The sequence below is a fragment of the Dipodomys merriami genome, unplaced genomic scaffold (assembly GCF_024711535.1).
Source record: "Dipodomys merriami isolate MVZ:Mamm:240054 unplaced genomic scaffold, mDipMer1.0.p SCAF_45, whole genome shotgun sequence".
NCBI lineage: Eukaryota > Metazoa > Chordata > Mammalia > Rodentia > Heteromyidae > Dipodomys > Dipodomys merriami.
In genome coordinates, this window is record NW_027206013.1 from 5,472,951 (window position 1) to 5,494,826 (window position 21,876).

General features: G+C 46.5%; 1 protein-coding gene across 1 annotated transcript; it reads right to left on the reverse strand.

Annotated features, from left to right (window-relative positions):
- Positions 1–2,198: 2,198 nt before the first annotated feature.
- Ywhah (tyrosine 3-monooxygenase/tryptophan 5-monooxygenase activation protein eta) lies at positions 2,199–20,176 on the reverse strand. The gene is made up of 2 exons (XM_069994464.1): positions 19,901–20,176; positions 2,199–3,648 (listed from the first exon to the last, which is right to left on the reverse strand). Exons 1-2 carry the CDS (start codon positions 19,985–19,987, stop codon positions 2,995–2,997), a joined length of 741 nt encoding a protein of 246 aa, XP_069850565.1. The 5' UTR covers positions 19,988–20,176; the 3' UTR covers positions 2,199–2,994.
- Between the last annotated feature and the right edge of the window lie 1,700 nt (positions 20,177–21,876).

A 21,876-nucleotide genomic window follows, 5' to 3' on the forward strand; every position in this document is an offset into this window, starting at 1 on the left:
AGCCTTGAGTACAAAAGCTCCAGAATACCTAGCTCCAGGACCAGTGCACACACGCAAGGGGGCGCACACGTGCATGCATGTGTGTGCACACACACCTATGTAAAACAGCCACATACACCAAGTATGTAAAGCATAGGCTCTGTTGGGAATGGAATTTAGCAATAGGAAGTTGGACAAACAAGGTAGATGGAAGATGAATATGGTCAAAATGAGATATCCAGATGGAAGCTAGTGACACACGCCTGTAATCCTAACTACTCAGGAGGCTGAGATCTGAGGATTGGGTTCAAAGTCAGCCCAGGTAGGAAAATCTGCAACTCTTCTCTCCAATGAACCTCCAAAAAGCCAAAATGGAGCTGTGTCTCAAAGTGGTAGAGTGGAAAAAGCTGAGGGGCAGTGCCTAGGCCCCGAGTTCCAACACCATGACGGACAAAAATAAAAATGATTTCCAACTAAATATACTCATCACCTGAATTTTCTGTTATCCCTCTGCACATCTCTTTTATTACAATAAAAAAATTAAAAAAAAAATTTCAACTATGAAAAAGAGAATAATGGCCAGGTTGCTAATGGCTCATGCCTGTAATCCTGGCTACTCAGGAGACTGGGATCTGAGGGTTGAGAGGATTGAGGTTCAAAGCCAGCCCAGGGAGGAAAGTCTGAGACTCATCTCCAATTAACCACCAAAAGGTCAGAAGTAGGGATGTGGCTCAAGTGGTAGAGCACCAGCCTTGAACAAACAAGCTAAATGGACAATACCCAAGCCCTGAGTTCAAACCCCAATACTGGCACAAAAATAATTAAGTAAAAAGAACAATGAAACCTGTGAAAATTGTTATGGGATAAAAATAATAGAAGGGGGGGCTGGGAAGGTGGCTCAGCAGTAGAGTGCTTGCCTTGCATGCATGAGGCCCTGGGTTCGATTCCTCAGCACCACATAAGCAAAAAGAAAAAAGCCGGAAGTGGCACTGTGTCTCAAGTGGTAGAGCGCTAGCCTTGAGCTGAAGAGCTGAGGGACAGCACCCAGGCCCAGAGTTCAGGCGCCACAACCGGACCCCCCCAAAAAAATAATAGAAGGGGTGATATTGATTGGGACATATTGTAAACAAGTAGAAATGTAGCAATGAATTCCGTCTCCCTATTTAACAAATAGACTAAAACTTTTTTGGGGGGCCCGGTCGTGGGGCCTGAACTCTGGGCCTGGGCACTGTCCCTCAGCTCTTCAGCTCAAGGCTAGCACTCTACCACTTGAGCCACAGTGCCACTTCCGGCTTTTTTCTTTTTGCTTATGTGGTGCTGAGGAATCGAACCCAGGGCCTCGAGCATGCAAGGCAAGCACTCTACCACTGAGCCACCTTCCCAGCCCCTACACTAAAACTTTTTGTGGTGTGTATGCCAGTGCTGCTCAGCTTGAACTCAGAGCCTCACACTCTCACTTGGTTTTTTCATTCAAGGCTGCTGCTCTATTTGAGCCAAACCTCCACTAAACAATTTTTTTAATATATGTAAAGTCTCATTTAGAGTGAATAGCCCACAAAAGTTAGTAATGTCCTTTCCCTTCATGGGACAGTTTCTGTACTCCAGAATGGCAGGGACAATGGTACACTTTGAACATGAACTTGACAATGGATTCCTTCCATCTTTAGTTCACCCAGTATTTTGGAAGTACCACAGAGGCCAACAGAGGTGAAGAGATACAGAACTTAGAATAGTAAGAACAAAGACTGACCCAAGTTACCTCGCAGCTCAATAGGAAGAGAAGCCAGGCTACCTATAATCCCAGCTACTCTGGAGAGGAAGAAAGAGGTGTCGAGATTGAAGGATCGCAGTTCAAAGTCAGCTCCAGCAGAAAAGTATATAAGACATACCTCCAATTAACAAGCAAAAAGCCAGGAGTAGCTGGGCACCAGTGGTTCATGCCTATAACCCCTAGCCAGAAGTAGAGCTGTGGCTCAAGTAGAACACTGGCCTTGAGCAAAAAAAGATCAGGGACAATGCCCAGGCCCTAAACTCAAGCCCCAGGACTAGCACATTAAAAAAAAAAAAGCCAGAAGTAGAGCTGTGGCTCAAGTGGTAGAGCACCATCCTTGAGTGAAAAACCTAAGTGAAAGCATGAAGCCCTGATTAATGGCACCCAAAATAAAGCAATAACAACACAGCCCGTGGGAAAAGAAAAAACCCGAGGCAAGACACAAAGATATCCCCAAAGCAGCATTTATTTACCCTTGGAATTCCAAAACATTTATTTGAGAAGTCTGGCATTTCATAATCACCCATCTTGATTGACATGGGCTGACACGCATGATGCGCTCAGGATACACAGGGACAATAGCCAAAGAGTTACAAAAAATAAATCCATGATTCTTAAACAATCGCAAACAAAAAAAAAAAAGAGTTACACATATCAAAACTTTAGATGCATTGCATTGAAAAGAAGGGTTTGTGCATTTCATAATTTAAAGAGGCAAAACAAGGCGCTACTGAAACCTCACATTAAACAGTTTATTATAAAGCTGATGGATAGGAGCACATTATCTCTCTGGATCAGCTTCCCTTAACAGTTTTCCATTAGCTGAAGAAAGACGCGGGAGGGTTGAATTCATTTTTGCATGCACAAGATGTCTAACCAAACACTATCAGCTTGTTTTCAACTATTAACCATCTCCTGGGTTGGCTAATTCTCCTCTCAAAACTTGATTACTTCTGCCTGCTTTTGCCATCCATCAACAGGCATGGGAAATGCCTCCTTCAAAACACATGCTTCTGCACAATTCAAAAAAGGGAGCTCCTGTGGGCTCAAGGCAATCATCAGTCCAGCAATGCCCAAGGTTTATCTGAAGCTGCTTCCCAAGGGACAGGAGAGCAGATCTGAGTAGCTGTGCTCCAATACAGATAGGTTTAGCACTAGATTATTTTGTGATGGTGGTAAAGAAGGATTGGTGATGATAGGCTGGTGGGGGGAAGGAAGGGCTAGGGAAGGGACCAGAAGGCTCTTCAGTTGCCTTCTCCTGCTTCTTCATCCTGCTGATCGCTTGTCCAGAGGGTCAGGTTGTCTCGCAGTAGCTGCATGATGAGCGTGGAGTCCTTATAGGAATCCTCATTTAATGTGTCCAGCTCAGCTATGGCATCATCAAAGGCTTGTTTGGCTAAGAGGCAGGCCTGCTCAGGTGCATTCTGGATCTCATAGTAGAAGACAGAGAAGTTGAGGGCCAGGCCCAGCCGGATGGGGTGCGTAGGTTGCATATGCGCTTTGCTGATCTCGAAGGCTTCCTTGTAAGCTGCTTCTGAAGCTTCAACCACACTGTTTTTCTTCTCCCCGGAAGCCACCTCAGCCAGGTAGCGGTAGTAATCACCCTTCATTTTCAGGTAAAACACCTTGCTCTCATACTGGAAATCGTTGCAGTTCTTGATGAGGAACTTGTCGAGCAGAGCGAGAACATCATTGCAAACTGTCTCCAGCTCCTTCTCAATCTTCTCCCGGTATGCCTTCACTTTCTCCAATTTCTTTTCATTTCCATCAGCCATGGTCTTCTGCTCAATGCTGCTAATGACCCTCCAAGAAGATCGCCTAGCACCAACCACATTCTTGTAGGCCACTGAGAGGAGATTTCGATCTTCATTGGAGAGAGGTTCATTCAGCTCAGTGACCTGCAAACCCCAAAGAGATAGAAACACTGAGAGCCGAATCTGGAAATAGTACAAACCCTCCAGCACAATCGATGATCTTCCTCAAGAATAAGAGTCTGGACAAGCCATAATGAAGAATAAAAACCTCTTGGAGATAAAACCAGTTAGAACCAGGAACAAGCAGGTGGCTCACACCTGTAGTCCCAACAACTCAGGAGGCAAAGATCTGAGGATGGAGGTTGGAAGCCAGGCCAAAAGGGAAAGTCTATGAGCTTCTTATCTACAATTAACTAGCAAAAAGCTGAAAATGAAGCTGGAGCTCAAGTGATAAGAGTGTCAGCCTTAAATGAAAAAAGCTAAGCCAGAGTGTGAAGCCCTAAGTTCAAGCCCCAGTACTAGCAAACACTCAAAAAAATATAGCCATAGGTCCTATCTGAAGGGAGGCTTGTAGTCTGGAACTAGAAAGTGATAGGACCTTGAGAAATTTCTAATTTGAATCTTTTGTAAGATGTTCCTTTCATGTTGGAAGAGGAATAGATAATCACGGAATGACTATATAGGTGGTGGTACATATTAAGGAAAACCTCCAACCTGAGCCGGGCGCCGGTGGCTCACGCCTGTAATCCTAGCTACTCAGGAGGCTGAGATCTGAGGATCGCGGTTCAAAGCCAGCCCGGGCAGGAGAGACCATGAGACTCCTATCTCCAATAAACCACCAGAAAACCAGAAGTGGCGCTGTAGCTCAAGTGGTAGAGCGCTCGCCTTGAGCTGAAGAGCTGAGGGACAGCACCTAGGCCCAGAGTTCAAGCCCCACAACCGCCAAAAAAAAAAAAAAAAAAAAAAAAAACCTCCAACCTGTATCCCACCTTCCCCACAATGCTCCTTGCCCTCCCTCACCAGAAAGAAACAAGGCATTGATAAATACCAACAGCCTCTGCAAAGGAAGCAAAGCTACCTGGCAGCATCTTTTTTCTGCTCTACCTGACAGGAACTAAACTGGAGTATGGAATTCCTAATTCTTTTAAATGGAAGAGTTCGATTTCACCAGTGCTGACTTCCCTTAGTTTTCCATGCCAGTTCAAATTGAACTAGCTATTAATAGTTAAGGGGTTTGCCGGGCGCTGGTGGCTCACGCCTGTAATCCTAGCTACTCAGGAGGCTGAGATCTGAGGATCGCGGTTCAAAGCCAGCCCGGGCAGGAGAGACCCTGAGACTCTTATCTCCGATAAACCACCGGAAAACCGGAAGTGGCACTGTAGCTCAAGTGGTAGAGCGCTCGCCTTGAACTGAAGAGCTGAGGGACAGCGCCCAGGCCCAGAGTTCAAGCCCCATGACCGACAAAAAAAAAAAAAAATAGTTAAGGGGTTTTCAAAACAACCTTGAAATTCTACTTCACCCCACTTAGAATAGCCATTGCCAAAAAAAACTAATAGCTGGGCACCAGTGGCTCACATCTGTAATCCTAGCTACTCAGGAGGCTTAGATTTGAGGGTCACAGTTCAAAGCCAGCCCAGGCAAGGAAAGTCCATAAGACTCATCTCCAACTAACCACCAGAAAACCAGTAGTGGCACTGTGGCTCAAGTGGTAGAGCACACTCGCCTTAAGCTGAAGAGCTCAGGGACAGTGCCTAGCCCCACAACTGACCAAAAAAAAAAATAAATAAATAACATATACCAGAGGGGATGTGGCCAAAAGGGAACATTACTACATTGCTGGTAGTAATGTGAACTTGTTCAACCACTCTGGAAAGCAGTATGGAGGTTTCTCAAAAGAGTAAACATAGAGCTTCCCTATGACCCAGGAATCCCACTCCTGGGCATTTAAATAGACCACAAAGCCACACTAAAGCTACCAGCACAACCATGTTCAGTGCAACATTGTTTACCATTCCCAAGATATAGAAAGAATGACATGGCCCATACGTAAGGAAATGCAGTCTTAGAAAAAAAGCATAGTAAGTGATGTAAACCAGACCAAAACAAACATAGGCTGCCTTGTTTCCTTCATATGTAATTATTAGTATATGTCTAGGACAATCCTAGCAGAGGATCACAAGAGCTCAATAGCTATGTACATATGACCTACAAGATATGGAAACAGGAGGCCTAGGTTTTTTTTTTCTTAGTTTACTGTTTGCAGTTATTTTTTTCTTTCATTTTTATTTTTCCTTTGGTTTACCCCCTGTTACCACTGTTTTTAATTTCAGTACCCTTTGTATTGTACATAAGTTTATCTGATTTGGGGGTGGGAAGAGGAAATCACAGAAATGGTGAGACAAAGGACAAAGGGTGAACCAATGCAACAGCAATACTCACAAGACATATGTTGGAAATGAACTTTGCAACCTGGGTGGGGGGAAGTCAGGATAGCAGTTGAAAATGGAGAGGAGGTAACAATGTTTGACAAGAAGTTGTACTCATTTCCTTACTTATGTAACTGTAACCCCTCTGTACACCACCTTTACAATAAAAAGAAATTTAAAAAAATAGTTAAGGGATTTTGTTGTAGGTTGAACTGTGCCCCATCCCCCCAAAAAAGTTCTGTTGGGCTGGGAAGGTGGCTCAGTGGTAGAGCACTTGCCTTGCATGCCTGAGGCCCTGGGTTCGATTCCTCAGCACCACATAAGCAAAAAGAAAAAAGCTGAAGTGGCCCTGTGGCTCAAGTGGTAGAGCTCTAGCCTTAAGCTGAAGAGCTGAGGGACAGCGCCCAGGCCCAGAGTTCAGGCCCCACTACCGGACCCCAAAAAAAAAGTTCTGTTGAAGTCCTAGCCTTTGATCCTTACCAATGCGCCCTGATCTGGAAGTAGGCACTTCCCAGATATAATTAAGATGAAATCAAGTCCAATTACTGGTGTTCTTATAAGAAGAGTGAGCCCGCCAGCCGGAGGCTCCACACCAGCGACTCCGCTGTTACTACGGTCCATTACAAAGCCGCCAACTCAAAGCATGAGCAGTTCCAGAGATACTTGGGGAAGTCGGGGGTGCTAGACACCCTGACCAAGGTGTTGGTAGCCTTATATGAAGAACCAGAGAAACCTAATAGTGCTTTAGATTTTTTTTTATTTTATTATTATTATTTTTTTGATCCGGTCGTGGGACCTGAACTCTGGGCCTGGGCACTGTCCCTCAGCTCTTCAGCTCAAGGCTAGCGCTCTACCACTTGAGCCAGAGCACCACTTCCGGCTTTTTTCTTTTTGCTTATGTGGTGCTGAGGAATCGAACCCAGGGCCTCATGCATGCAAGGCAAGCGCTCTACCACTGAGCCACCTTCCCAGCCCTGCTTTGGATTTTTTAAAGCATCACTTAGGAGCTGCCAACCAGCTCCTAAACAGAAATAGAGCTGCTTCACCTAGAATTGGCAGAAATGAAAGAAAAAATATGAAGCTACTGTAGAAAATTAAAAAATGAAAGCAAAGCTTGCTCAATATGAACCACCTCAGGGGAAGAAGCGTGCTGAAAAATGGTTTTGTATGACTTGAATAGTTTGTATAGTATATAATCTTTTCTGGACAGATGTTAAGTTCACTTACCACAGTTTTATTAAACACATATATTTAGAATCACTAATAAAAACTCAATACTAAAAAAAAATAAGAATGGGAAAGCACAGGACGCCATGGGACTTTGGAGGCAGAGACCGCAGTGATGCACCTCTAAAAGCACAGGGGTTGTTAGACGCCACCAGAAGCTGAGAGGTGAGAAAGACCTCTTCCATAGGGTTGTCAGAGAGTTAACACCTAGGTTTCAGAGTTCTAACCTCCAGAACTAGAGAATACCTTTCTGGGTGTGTGTGTGTGTGTGTGTGTGTGTGTGTGTGTGTGTGTGTGTGTGTGTGTGTGTGTGTGTGTGTGTGTGTGTGTGTGTGTGTGTGTGTGTGTGTGTGTGTGTGTGTGTGTGTGTGTGTGTGTGTGTGTGTGTGTGTGTGTGTGTGTGTGTGTGTGTGTGTGTGTGTGTGTGTGTGTGTGTGTGTGTGTGTGTGTGTGTGTTGTTTGTTTCTGGTGCTTGAACTCAGGGCCTGGGCACTATCTCAGAACTTTGTGTGTGTGTGTGTGTGTGTGTTTCTGGTGCTTGAACTCAGGGCCTGGGCACTATCTCAGAACTTTTTCGCTCAAGGCAATCAGTCAACCACATGAGCCACAATTCCACTTTACAAGAATCTCACAGACTTTCTTGCCTGGAATACGGCTTTGAACCACAATCCTCAGGTGTCAGCCTCCTGAGTGGCTAGGTTTACAGGTGTGAGCCACAAGTACTCAGCCTCCTTTATATTGTCTTCAGCTATCCCATTTGTAGTATTTTGTTCAACATCCCTAGGAAACTCTAGAGAAACTCCCTCCAATCTGCGGCCAGCAATGTCACTAGCTTGACTGAAGTACCTGAGGGCATTTCATATTCCCTCTCAAAAGCTTCACAACTAAGGAAATTTCTTAATATAAGGAGTTTTTCTGGTTTTGTTTTGGTCTCCATGGGGCTTGATCTCAGGGTGTGGGCACTGTCCCTGAGCTCCTTTTCCCTTAAGGCTACTATTCTACCACTTTGAGCTATAGTGCCACTTCCATTTTCTAGTGGTTAATTGGAGATAAAAATCCATAGACTTTGCTGTCCAGGCTGGCTTTGAACCGTGATTCTCAGATCTCAGCCTCCTGGAGGACAGCTAGGATTACAGGCATGAGCCACCAGCATCCAGCTCTGATAAAAGGTAAATGAAACCTATGGACAAACCTCCCCCAATGGATGGGAGAAACCCAAGTCAATGGAGGGCTACCAACAGCACCATTCAAACAGACACGTGTCCGTGGCTAGAGAAGACTGAGCACGAGAATCAGAAATGTTAAATAATAATGGCTTATTTGCGGAATGGGAATGTGTCACGTGGTTATATGTAAAAATTAGGACACTTGGGCTAGTTCTCACAAGGTAAGACAAGCAATTGACTGAGTACTCTGTAACCCCAAATCCCCAACAAAATATCAGCTCTACCTTCTAATTTCCTCATTTCCTTTCCCCAGCTCTCTGGTTCTACCACAAATCCCCAACCCCAGATTATGTCTATCAGCAAACCCCACATCACTCTTCCATGTGGTTTTTGGCTACAAGCTGCCCACCATTCCCGAAGAGACCGCTCCATGCCAGGTCCTCGGATCTCCTCACATACACCCCCCAGACCTGCCCCCACCTGGGGCAATTTTCTCCCAGAGCTCAAAGTCCACAGTCCCTTCAAATCCAGTCAGAGACCTGCGAGACCCCCTCCCCCATAGCATCCATCTTCAGTTTTCCTAAAGGAAGTGCCTTTTAAATAGACACTCACATTTGTTTAGTGAGAATACAGAGAGACTTTGCAGATATCGTTATTCAATAATTTAGGGGCTTTTTAAATTTTGTTTCTTTTTTCTTTTTTGACAGTCCTGGGGCTTGAACTCAAGAGTCTAGACACTGTCCCTCAGCTTCTTTTTACTGAAGGCTTTTTCTGTTTATGTGGTACTAAGGAATCAAACCCAGGGCTTCGAGCATGCTTGGTAAGACTAAGCCACATTCCCAGCACCCTTCCCCACCCTCCCCACCCTTTTTTTTTTTTTTTTTTTTATCTTTTTTTGGTGTTCTAGGGCAATCCCACTTGCTCAGCTAGCTTACTGGGCTGGTGCTCCACCAATATGAGCAATCCCTCCAGTCATCGTTTTGCTGTTTTCTTTTTTTTTTTCTTGTGACTTAAGAGACAGAGTCTGGCAGACTTCTCTGCCTGTCTGGCTTTGAAGGGTGGTCTCCTGATCTCAGCTTTCCTGAATAGTTAGGTTTACTAACATGAGACATCAATGCCTGGCAATCATTTAGTCTTTAAAGAAGCAACTCTTCTAAAACAAAATTCCTGTGACACACCTCTGAATGCCTGGAATGCTGCAGAATGACTCACTTTTCTTTTCTTTTCTTTTTTTTTTGTCGATCATCTGGGCCTGGGCGCTGTCTCTGACTCTTCAGCTCAAGGCGAGCACTCTACCACTTAAGCCACAGCGCCACTTCCAGCTTTTTCTGTGTATGTGGCACTGAGGAATCAAACCCAGAGCTTCATGCATGTTGGGCAAGCATTCTACCACTAGGCCACATTCCCAGCCCATGTTTCAATAAAACATAGGCAAAAAAAAAAAAAAAAAAAAAATTGGAAGAACACTTTTGTTCTTGCAATAATTAAATCTGGCTAAGGCATCTGACTTTAAAACACAAATGCTATTCATATGGAAGTCATAGCATCCTCTACCCTGTGACTAATAAAACTGCTTCCGATGGACTGTTATGAAGCTACACTAAGGTAATTTTCTAGCATACAAAAATCAAAACAAAGCAAATTAATATCTGAAGCATAATCATCGACACTGCTTGTCAATGGGGCAATGTAATTACCAAAACCTAAGACATCAGGAAGTTTAGTCTGATCTATCTGTGTAACTGCAAACTATGTAACTTTTGGGGGCATCAAAAGTCAAAGAGGGTGGGGACAAAAAAGAAGTCAAAGAAGCCAGGCCCCAGTGGCTCACTTCTGCATCCTAGCTACTCAGGACGCCGAGATCTGAGGATCTCGGTTCAAAGCCAGCCCACGCAGGAAAAGTCCATGAGACTCCAATAAAACACCAGAAAACTGGAAGTGGCGCTGTGCCTCAAATGGTAGAGCGCTCACCTTGAGCTGAAGAGCTAAGGGACAATGCCCAGGCCGCGTTCAAGCTCCATGACCAACAACAAAAAAAAAAATCTTAGAGACAGCACCCAGTCCCTGAGTTCAAGCCCATGACCAGCCGGAAAAAAAAAGTTACAGAAGGCTAGACACCAGTATCTCACATCAGTAACCCCAGCTATTCAAGAGCCTGAGATTTGAGGATCCTAGTTCAAAGCCAGCCCAGGAAGACAAACTCAAGAGACACTTATCTCCAATTAACCATCAAAAAACCTAAAGTGGAAGTGTGGCTCAAGTGGCAGAGTACTAGCCTTGAGAGAAAAAGCTAAGCAAGAGCAAGAGGCCTTGAGGTCAAGCTCTAGTACTAGCACTGAAAAACAAAGAAACAAACAGCAGCAGCCAGCCAGTGGCCCATGCCTGCAAATCCCAGCTCCCCGGGAGGCTGAAGAAGGCAAATAATAGGGTTCAAGGGCAGCCTAGTCCATAGAGACAATCCATGTCTCTTTAAAAAACTGGACACCAGCGGCTCACACTTATAATCCTTGCCATTCAGGGGCCTGAGGGTTTAAAGCTAGCCCAGGTCGCAAAGTCCATGAGAGTCTTATCTCCAGTTAACCACCAAAAAGGTGGAAGTGGATCTCAAGTGGTAGAGTAGTAGCCTTAAGCAGAATAAGCTAAGGGACAGTGCCTTAGACTCTGAGTTCAAGTTCAAGTCTAGTACTGGCACACACACACAAAAAAAAGGTGTGGTGCTGAGACATGATGTATGTGGGCCTTGGGAATTCATGTAATCATATTCTTTCTTCCTCTGAATAAACTGTCAAAAAGGGTTGCTGGGCAGTCTTGAGGATGGCACCTTCACAGGGAAAATCATTGACCAGGAGTATTGGTGTTTATGTAACAATCATCTGGCTGCCTGCCTGTCTGCATGAATCACCATCAGCGTCAGCTGAGAGTGACTAACGTAGCTAAACCACAGCCTAACTAGGAAATAACTGGGGACATTCAGATATAGCGTTCATAATACTCCTCAACCAGAATTCAGTTAAGAAAAGGAAACTTATGGTATGTGGTTATTTGATCAAGTAACTAAAGAAAACTAAGTCCCCCCCACCAAAAAGAAAAAAATTTTTTAGATGACTCATTTAAAAAGATTTGCAGCTAGTCTTCTTTCTTTTATTGGTGCTGGTATGGGGTTTGAACTCAAGAGCATCATGTTATTGCTTAGCTCTACTGGATGACAGCTGGTGCTCTACCACTTGAGCCACACCTCCACTCCAGACTTTTGGCTAGTTGGTTGGAGATAAGCCTCACAAACTTCCCTGGCTTTGAGGCAGGATTCTCAGATCTCAGCCGGCTGAGTGGCTAGGATTACAGGCATAAACCATCTGTACCTATATTCCCATCTCATTTAATCCTCCCTACTTCTTTCCTGAAAACCTTAAGTAGACTGACACAAGCCATTTAGAAAGGTCCCTGTCTCCATTTAAGAACCAGATTCACAAAGCCAGGCACTGATGGCTCAGACCTGTGATCCTACTTACTCAGGAGCCTGAGATCTGAAGATCTCGGTTCAAAGCCAGCCTAGGCAGGAAAGTTTGTGAGACTCTTATCTCCAATTAGCCACCAGAAAACTGGAAGTGGTGCTGTGGTTCAAGTGGTAGAGTGCTCACCTTGAGCTGAAGAGCTGAGGGATAGTGCCCAGGCCCAGAGTTCAAGCCCTACAACTGCCAAAAAAAAAAAAAAAAAAAAAAAAAGAAAAGAAATAGATTCACTGCTAGCTATTTAATCAATGTCTTTGCCACCTAGACAATACCAACTCTCAATCCTAGGGGACTGGCTACCACCCATTTCCTTTGCTCTGGGACGCCCCAGCATTACAAAAAGCCACAAAGAACTCAGCCTGGTGCTCATTCATTTATCTTCTTATGACACCATTCGCTTACTCAAAATTCCCTAGGGGCCTCCTCCCACTACTCATAAGGCAATACACTATGTGTTGTGAATAGAAAAAAATTCATTGCCAAAAATAGAACAGTGACTATTTAGGAAAATGGAATTCTTCATCTGGGAGACATCCAACATCGCAAGTAATACCGTACAGACAAAATGCACTTGAGTTGCCACCCGGCTGTCCTGTCAATGAGGCATAGTATCATGTATTCTAAACAGCCCTCCACCTCCTGGAGCCAAACACCCTACACAGCCACTGTCCCTGCCCTCCAGGTGGCCACGCCCACAGGCGGCCCATTGGCTTTCTTCTGATGCATGTTTGTTACAGGAAGCAATTCTGACCATTAGAAGAATACAACTATATACTAAAATCCTGAAGCTTCTACAGCAGAATGCTTCTATGGCAGGGAGGGGGAGCTTTGTCAAGTCACTGCTGCAGAAGACCAGGTCACTCCCTGCAGTATACCATGGGTACATCTGCCTTGCCTTTGATATCTAGGAGCGTTTTCACAGGGACTGGCAGGTGTTTTAAACACGATCACACCCGAATGTTGCACCACGATTGGCAGTTTCAGAGGCTGTGGCAGGTTCTAATCCTGGCAAGGGCTGACACCCACCACTGTAGAAGAGAATGCCAGTAGAGGGAGATCTCCAAATGCTGGTTTTAGATGGGGCTGCGTCCACAAGGACCCTAGGTGGTTCCCCTCCTAGGGTCTGGAGACTGAAATTTTGGAGTCTAGAGGTTTGCAACTTAATTCTTAATAGCGATGCAAATTCAATCAACATTTAACCTCAGCTAAAAAATATTCCTGGCCTTCCTTCAAGAGAACAAGCAAGATCCAGATCTGTGAGTTTTACTCTTATGTTAGTCTAATATAACTGATATAACTGGTAGATTCTGCTTTTAATAAACTTGGCAGATAGCTTCCATCAACTGTATGAAAATTGTATGAAAATAGCTAGGCCTGTAATCCTAGCTACTCAGAAGGGCTGAGCTCTGAGGATCGTGGTTCAAAGCCAGTCCAGGCAGGAAAGCCTGTGACACTCTTATCTTCAATTAACCAATAACCCAAAAGTGGAGCTGTGGCTCAAGTGGTAGAGCACAAGCCTTGAGTGAAAATGCCAAGAGTCAATGTCCAGGCTCTGAGTTCAAGCCCCAGAACAGGTGCAATCAATCAATGAGATTGTATACACAGAACCACAGCCACCATTTTCTGGGTGCCTAATAAGGGATCGATTCCATTAGTTTGTCGAAAGTCACATAGAAAGCCCTTGGGGATACCCTGTCCCAAAGCAGATAGTGTCATAATAAAGTCTACCACTAATATAAAATCCCAAAAGATAAAGAGAACCCATTTGGGGTTTCTGTAAGGTAACGATTAATTTGGTTCCTGACTGTGGAACCAAAATGCAGATGGAGGAAACAGCTGCCACTTCGGGAAGTAAAGCCATCTGACACCTGAAGTAGCTTTCTTTTTCATGTAGTGGAGACTGAACCAAAGACCTTGAGTGAACTCAGGAAGACACAGCCCTGAGCTGCACTATCACCCCTGAAGTACCATTTAACTCAAGCCATTACAAAAGCAACCCAGGGCTGGGAAGGTGGCTCAGTGGTAGAGTGCTTGCCTTGCATTCATGAGGCCCTGGGTTCGATTCCTCAGCACCACAAGCAGAAAAAGAAGTGGCGCTGTGGCTCAAGTGGTAGGGTGCTAGCCTTGCACAGAAGAGCTGAGGGACAGCACCCAGGCCCAGAGTTCAGTCCCAATACCAACCAAAAAAAAAAAAACCAAAAAAAAAAAAGCAACCCAGGACCCCATTCTTTCCTTAGTCGAGAAAGGTAATTACATTTCAAATGACCAGGTGAGGGCTCCCTAGTTTTTATGTATTTCAAATAGACTTTAAGATTTCAGGCTAACCACAGTTTTGATACACCTCATAATCATCCTTAGCTCCACGCAGTTGGCTCAGGCTTATAATCCTAGCTGCTCAGGAGGCCGAGATCTAGGATTGAGGTTACAAAGCCAACCAGGGCAGAAAGGTTTGTGAGAATCTTAGCTCCCGTTAACCATCAAAAAGCCAGGGATGGAGCCATGTCTCAAGGGGTAAAGCACCAGCCTTAAGGGGAAAAAAAAATCCAAGTTAGAGCACAGAACCCTGAGTGCAAGTCCCAGTTTACTCTCTCTCACATACCCATACACACACACACACACACACACACTCCTTAATGTCTTCCACGTGCATGTCTTTCCCTGGGCCACTCAGTGGCGCTCTTGTACCCAGCACCTGCTGCGTTCCATTCCTTTCCCACAGCTGTTGGAATAAGAGCCTCTGCCAGTGGCTGGGGCCAAAGGGCTCTTCCTCTTGGATTTGTGTTTCCTGCACTTAATCTTCTCAAGTCCTCCGTTACCTCATATTACCCTAAATTGTACATTTCATAACCTCCTGCCAAATAACCGTATGCTTCATATGAGTGACTTAGGGCAGCTGAAGACAAGACTGATTTCTATCCATTCCTGAGTACCCACTGGAAACCCCTTCCTTTTCAAAGCCCCTTATCTACATACTGGCGGTTTAATCCCACTTTATAAATTTTAGCCTTCTCAGAGGGTAACTTATCAGAGGTTACAGATTATGTAAATCACTTGATAAAAATCTCCTACAATGTTTCTTCACACAATTACGTTCCCTGTAAGCTACTAGCCTATCAAAGCCTGATGATATATATTTTTTTTTTTTTTTGCTAGTCCTGGATGTTGAACTCAGGACTTGGGCATTGTCCCTGAGCTGCTTTTGCTCAAGGCCAGCACTCTTCTACTTGAGCCACAGCACCACTTCTGGCCTTTTGTTTATGTGGTACTGAGGAATTAAACCCAGGGACTCATGCATGCTAGCCAAGTACTCTACCACTAAGCCACATTCTCAGCCCCCGATGATACTTTTATTAAACTCTAGAAACATCTCTCTGTGTGTCTGTCTGTCTGTCTCTCTCTCTTATTCTCTCTGCTGGTACTGGGGCTTTAACTCAGGGCCTTATGTTCTGACTCAGCTTTTTCACCATTTGAGCCATAGCTCCATCTCTGGCTTTTTGATCATTAACTAGAGCTAAGAATCTCTCAGATTTATCTGTCCTGGCTGGCTTCAACCATTATCTTCAGAGCTCAGCCTCCTAGATTGCTAGACTTACAGGCATCAGCCACCAGCTCCTTGCTCTTCAAACTATGTAAAACATTTCTTGCCTCTTCAAATTATGTGTGAGGCAGGAAAGAGTAGTTTTCAAACAATCAGAAACAACATCATTGTGTTTGAATATTTGTGATTTTTCTTTTCTTTTCTTTTGCCAGTCATGGGTCTTGAACTCAGGGCCTGGGTGCTGTCCCTGAGCTTCTTTTGCTCAAGGCTAGCACTCCACCACTTGAGCCAAAGTGCCACTTCCATTTTTTTTCTGTTTATGTAGTACTGAGGAATCAAACCCAGGGCTTCATGCATGCTAGACAAGCACTCTACCACTAAGCTACATTCCCAGCCCTTGTCATTTTTCTTAAAGCTTACCAATACTGTCCTCCAGGTAACACTAACAGATTAAAGAACACTAATTATTACATGCAGATAATAGCACAGCATTTACATTATAAAGGAAACAAGCTAATACAGCTGAAAATGGACTCCTCCTTAATATCAATATCCTAGTATACTGTACCTCAGAGGGGCCAAGGCCAAGAGAACCAAGTTCCAAGGTCAGAATAATGACATCACATCACCCCACACACACACACCCCCCCAGGTGCCCTGCTCCACCCTCACTACTGTCCACTTACCTGCCTTTCCACTGCCCTGAAAAAAAGTCCATATAAGCCCAGAGGGAGAGCATTCACATCCCAAAAGTTCTAGTTAAGGTTTATGATATTAACAAAATGAGGCTTGGATGGCCCTGCCTAACATTCATTAAAAATTTAATCTCAGAGGTGGAGTGCTTGCCTAGAGACTCAAGAACCTAGGTTCAATCCCCAGCACCAAACACACACACACACACACACACACAATTTAATCTAGGTTAAGTGCAGTGGCTCATGCCTATAACACCAGCTACTTGAGAGGCAGAAATCTGGAGGACAGTAGTTCACAATCAGGGAGACCCCATCTCAACAAACAGTCTGGGTCTGGCAGCAAGCATTTATCATCCCAGTTATGAGGAAAGCATAAACAGAAGAACCACAGTCCAAGTCAGCCAGGGCAAAAACAAGGCCCTACTGTAGAAATAGTTACAATAAAAAGGGTTAAGGGATGGGCTGAGAAGGTGGCTCAGTGGTAGAGCGCTTGCCTTGCATGCCAGAGGCCCTGGGTTCGATTCCTCAGCACCACATAAGCAAAAAGAAAAAAGCCAGAAGTGGCGCTGTGGCTCAAGTGGTAGAATGCTAGTCTTGAGCTGAAGAGCTGAGGGACAGCGCTCAGGCCCAGAGTTCAGGCCCCACGATGGACCCAAAAAAAAAACAAGGGTTAAGGGCATGGTTCAAGTAGTAAAGTACCTTCCTAGCAAGCTCACACTCAGAGTTCAAAACCCTACTAATGCTAAAAAAGAAAAATAACAATTTAGATACTAATTTATGGGTGAAAAACTGTTCTCCATTTATCAATAAATATATTCCATTAACTTGGATAATATATTGTTTAGGAGACTGGAGCACACACAGGTCATTGATAAGAATACTTGCTTATAGCAATGTTCAAGGCCCCAGGTTTGATTCCCAGCACTGAAACACAATAAAAAAATAAATAAGGGGCTGGGAAGGTGGCTCAGTGGTAGAGTACTTGCCTTGCATGCATGAGGCCCTGGGTTTGATTCCTCAGCACCACATAAGCAAAAAGAAAAAAGCCGGAAGTGGCGCTGTGGCTCAAGTGGTAGAGCACTAGCCTTGAGCTGAAGAGCTGAGGGACAGCACCCAGGCCCAGAGTTCAAACCCAGGGCCTCAGGCTTGCAAGCAAGCACTCTACCACTGAGCTACCTTTCCAGCCCCATGGCATAGTGATTTTTAAAAATCTTTTTAAATATGAGTTAAGAAGTTTGTCATAATTCTAATGAAAAACAGTACTTAAACTGAATATTAAATACTGAATGGTTTCCCCAAGCATTTGATATTATTATAAATTTCTAATATACTGAAGGGTTCTTTAGTTTGTAACATGCTACCTTAATAACTCAGAAAAATCTGTGGACATAAGGAGCTAGTTGTGGGAAAGCATTTTTCTCAAACTTGTTTTTGAAAAACAAAGTTTTTTTATTTCAGTTCACACTAAATTTGGAGAATATCAGTCCATCCTTTCATTTCCCATCTCAAGTTGTGTCAGGTTTCTAATGGTTCCAGCATGCATTTTCTAGACATTTTCCTTAATCTCAAATCACCTTTCATTAAGCCCTATTCTTTTTTTGTTGATGAGGAGAGGACTTAAACTCAGGGTCTGGGCAATTGTCCCTTAGCTTTTTAGCTCAAGACTGGCAATTTATTACTTGAGCCACGGCTTCATTTGTGGCTTTTTGCTGGCTGATTAGAGATAAGAGCCTCAAAAGACTTTCCTGCCAAGGATGCCTTTGAACCTTGATCCTCAGATCTCAGCCTCCTGAGTAGCTAGAATTATAGGCCTGAGCTACTGGCACCCAGCCATCCCTTCTTTCTTTATTCCCCAAAGGGCTCAGGACACTGCAGCTTTCAAGCTCCACTCACAGGGTCAACAAGGTCCTGGCCAAAATGTCCAGAGGCGCCTCAACTTGCATAATCCCAGAATGCAATTACTAGGCTAAAGAGACTCACACAACTGACTTGTTGTGTGACTAGGGCCAGTTTTGTTTCTGTAAAATTCACAAAAAGTATCCCAAATGCATGTCTTTTAAAAAGAACTCAGAATTTCTTAAAAGTTCAGACCCCAAACCTAGACTGACTCCTGATTTAAATGAGTAGTCTTTAAGTAAACCCATATCTGCACGCCAAAATCGCCAGAATGCTGACAACAGAATCACCAATGAATCACCAAATAGACCTGAGTGTTGCCAGTCATTTAGATATGTAACAAGAGAACTGCAGGAAAGATAACTAAATAAGTATCTTTCTTACTTAGATCATCTAAATAGGGGCTTCCACTTTGTTTCTATATACTATTTACACCATAACCTCTAAAAAGAATTTTTCAAGTGAGTCTAAAATATTAGGGATCATTTGGTTTGCAGGTTTGGGGTGTTTTGCCTGTTTTATTTTGCTGGTCTGACAGCTTGAACTCAGGCCCTGGTCACTGTCCTTGAATTAGGCTAGTGTTCTACCCAAATGAGCCTCAGCTCCATTTCCAGCTTCTTAGTAGTTAATTGGAGATAAGAGTCTCTCAGACTTTCCTGTCCGAGTTGGCTTCGAACCTCAATTCTCAAATCTCAGCCTCCTGACTAGCTAAGATTACAGGCAGGTTTTCCCCCCCCCCCCCTTCCTTTAAGAGATGGCTACCTTTAGATCAACATTCAGATTTGTTACAAATTGCCTACAAATTAAAATGCAGACTTCAATGTATCACATAAACACCTTCCCCATTCCTTCCTCCCTCCCCCAGAATTTCTAAATCTTCTGGAGGTCTCCAGTGGAGTCCCGGGGGAGAGAGAAGGGGGTCTTCCCAGGTGTCAGGATGATGATGACAGCCGCGGTTGTAGATGTACCAGTGACCTTGACACAGAGAAAAGTTAATAGTCATTTAGAAAAAGCCTAAGATAACAGGCAGAGATGATGGCTGGCCAGGGAGGGAGGTGGTAACCCCGATCTCCAAGTCTCTGAAATGTGCTTGGTGCCTTAGAAAATGCAGGTGGTGTCTAGCGCTCCCTGATGTTTTATTAGGGTGTGGCTGGGCTCCCCGACTCCTCCACCGGAAGTCAAGCTGCGGAATCCATCTAGGAGGGGCTAGGGAACGCAAAGGCACTGGCCCGCCCCGGGGTCACCTCTCCTGGTAACCTCCAGGCAGACACATCCAGACATCCAACCTGGGGCTTCCCCCCCGGGGAGAAGGACCCCCCCACACACCCTCTTAACGCCAAGACTGCAGGAATGGAGGGAGGGGGGGTGTCTTTGCACATAAAGCCAGACCAAGGGTGCAAGAGATGAGAATGACACAGGTTTCAGGTCGAGAAAAGTAGGCGAGGGGCAGGGCACCCCTCCACCAGGCGGTTCTTTATTACAAGTTGGTGAAGGGTGGAAGGCGAGGTGAGGGGTGAACCCCACCCCGCCCCACCCCGGGGTCGGGGAGAACGACCTAGAAGCAGGAACGTGGCTCCCTCGTGTTTTCCCGGGTACACACACACACACACCCCAGCCCCGGAGCTGGGGTGCGGCCACCCTCCCTCCCCTGGGGTCACTCCCTTCCCTGCAGAATTGCCATCGTGACCCCCGAGCCCCCCAAGTGCCGCCTCCCCCGGAGACCCCGCCCCACACCCTGGATCCGGGCCTCAGGAAATGGCGGGGCGACCCAGCGGGGCGCGGGAAGAAGCGCGGGTCTGCGCGCCCCGCGGGGTCGCCGCGGGCCCGGGGCTGGAGGACGCCGCCCCGCCACCCCATCTTTTCTTTTCAGCTCTCCTGCCGGGCTCCCCATCACCCCCGACCCGCCCGGGCTCGTTCCGAAGCAGCCTCTCTCTCTCACCGCCTTCATGGCGGAGGCCATGTCATCGTAGCGCTCCGCCTGCTCGGCCAGCCGCGCCCGCTGCAGCAGCTGCTCTCGGTCCCCCATGTCGTCGTGCGCTCAGCCTCCCCGGGCGCTCGGCACCGCTGCGATCCCGATCCCGGCTCGCGATCCCGGCTCGCGATCGCTCCCGGGGCTCCGCGGAGGCAGGCCGCGCACGCGCACTGGCTCGCAGGCTGGCCGCAGCTGCAGGCAGCGCCGCTCGCGCCTTTCTCGCTAGCTCGCCCGGCGCGCAGTGGCTCCGAGGATGCCGCGCAGGGAGGACTGGCGAGCGAGGGTGGGGGCGGGGAAGGGCGCGGGGAGGGGAGGGGGGAGGGAGGACCGGAGTGGACGACGCCTGCGCGTCGGAGAGTCCCGGCTGGGCGGTGGGGACCCGCGGCAGTGGGGGGGGGGGTGAGAAGGGCGGGCCCACCCTAACGGTCTATTTCAAGGTGACGTCACCTACTATAAATAGCTCCCGCCGCCCCGCGCCCGGAAGCCGCGCCTGCGCTCTGCGCTTGCTGCAGTTTTGCCGCCGCAGAGGTGGAGGTGGGAGAGAGTAAGAACGTGGTGGGCGGGGGAGGCGGGAGGGGGGGTTGGGGGGGTGATGGCGGCTCTGTCCCTGCTGTGCGTTGTCACGACCCCACCCTGAAAAGTCGCCACCGAATCTACGTTAGAAATGGGACTTGAGAAAGACCCCCACATGAGAAGAGCAACCGGGGAGGGGGGGCCGCGTGCACCCCGGGACGCGGTGGCCGGGCCCGCCTGTCCGTCCTGCTGTCCAGCCCTGAGGATCTGCAGGGGCAGGATCGCGCGACGCGGTGGCCGGGCCCGCCTGTCACACTGGATGAAGTGGCCTTCCAGACAGGGCCAAGTAACACGCAGGATGCATCTGCTAGGTGCTAGGCTTGCAAGTCCAGTGCGGGGCGTGTATGGACATGGTGAATTTTCACAACCCACTAAGCTGGGCTCCCATTTTTTCAGAGCAAAAAATGTAAAGTGAGGTAACTGCTCAAGGTTATAACATCCTGTGAGTGGAGGGGGTGACGGAGATCTGAGTTCACGTTCGGACTGGATTTCCTGGGCTGACAAAAAGAAGGATGTGGAAGGTCACTGTCCTCCTGGAATTCCTTGGGGAGGATCCCTGGGCCAGACCTCCACAGGCCAGGCCAATCCCAGACAAATACATGGCCCAAGGGCGAACTAGAGAAGGGGCTTTTGAGCAACCTGTATGCACAGCCCAGCTTCTGAGTTAACTAATATTAAATACAAGTGAGAAGCTGGGTACTTGTGGCCCACACCTGTAATCCTACTTAAGGAGGATGAGATCTCAGTACAAAGCCTAAGCAGACAAGATTTTTTTTTTGTTGGTCATGGGGCCTGAACTCTGGGCCTGGGCCCTGTCTCTCAGCTCTTCAGCTCAAGGCTAGCGCTCTACCACTTAAACCACAGCACCACTTCCGGCTTTTTCTGCTTATATGGTGCTGAGGAATTGAACCCAGGGCCTCATGCATGCAAGGCAAGCACTGTACCATTGAGCCACTTTCCCAGCCCAGAAGAGATTTTTTTTTTTTTTTTTTTTTTTTTTGTCGGTCGTGGGGCTTGAACTCTGGGCCTGGGCGTTGTCCCTCAGCTCTTCAGCTCAAGGCAAGCGCTCTACCACTTGAGCTACAGCACCACTTCCGGTTTTCTGGTGGTTTATTGGAGATAAGAGTCTCACGGTCTGTCTTGCCCGGGCTGGCTTTGAACCGCGATCCTCAGATCTCAGCCTCCTGAGTAGCTAGGATTACAGGCGTGAGCCACCAGCGCCCGGCTTTTTTTTTTTTTAAATCTCCAGTTAACTACCAAAGCCCTAGAAGTAAAACTGGGGCTCAGGTGGTAGAGGACACGCCAGGCACTAATCAGTTCTGTAATCCTAGCTACTCAGGAAACTGAGATCTGAGGATCAAAATTTGAAG

Coding starts and splice junctions, on each gene's coding strand:
- Ywhah (XM_069994464.1), bottom strand. CDS start 19,987: ATGGGGGACCGAGAGCAGCTGCTGCAGCGGGCGCGGCTGGCCGAGCAG. Junction 3,649..19,900: donor TGGCCTCCGCCATGAAGGCG/GTGAGAGAGAGA, acceptor TGGGGTTTGCAG/GTCACTGAGCTGAATGAACC.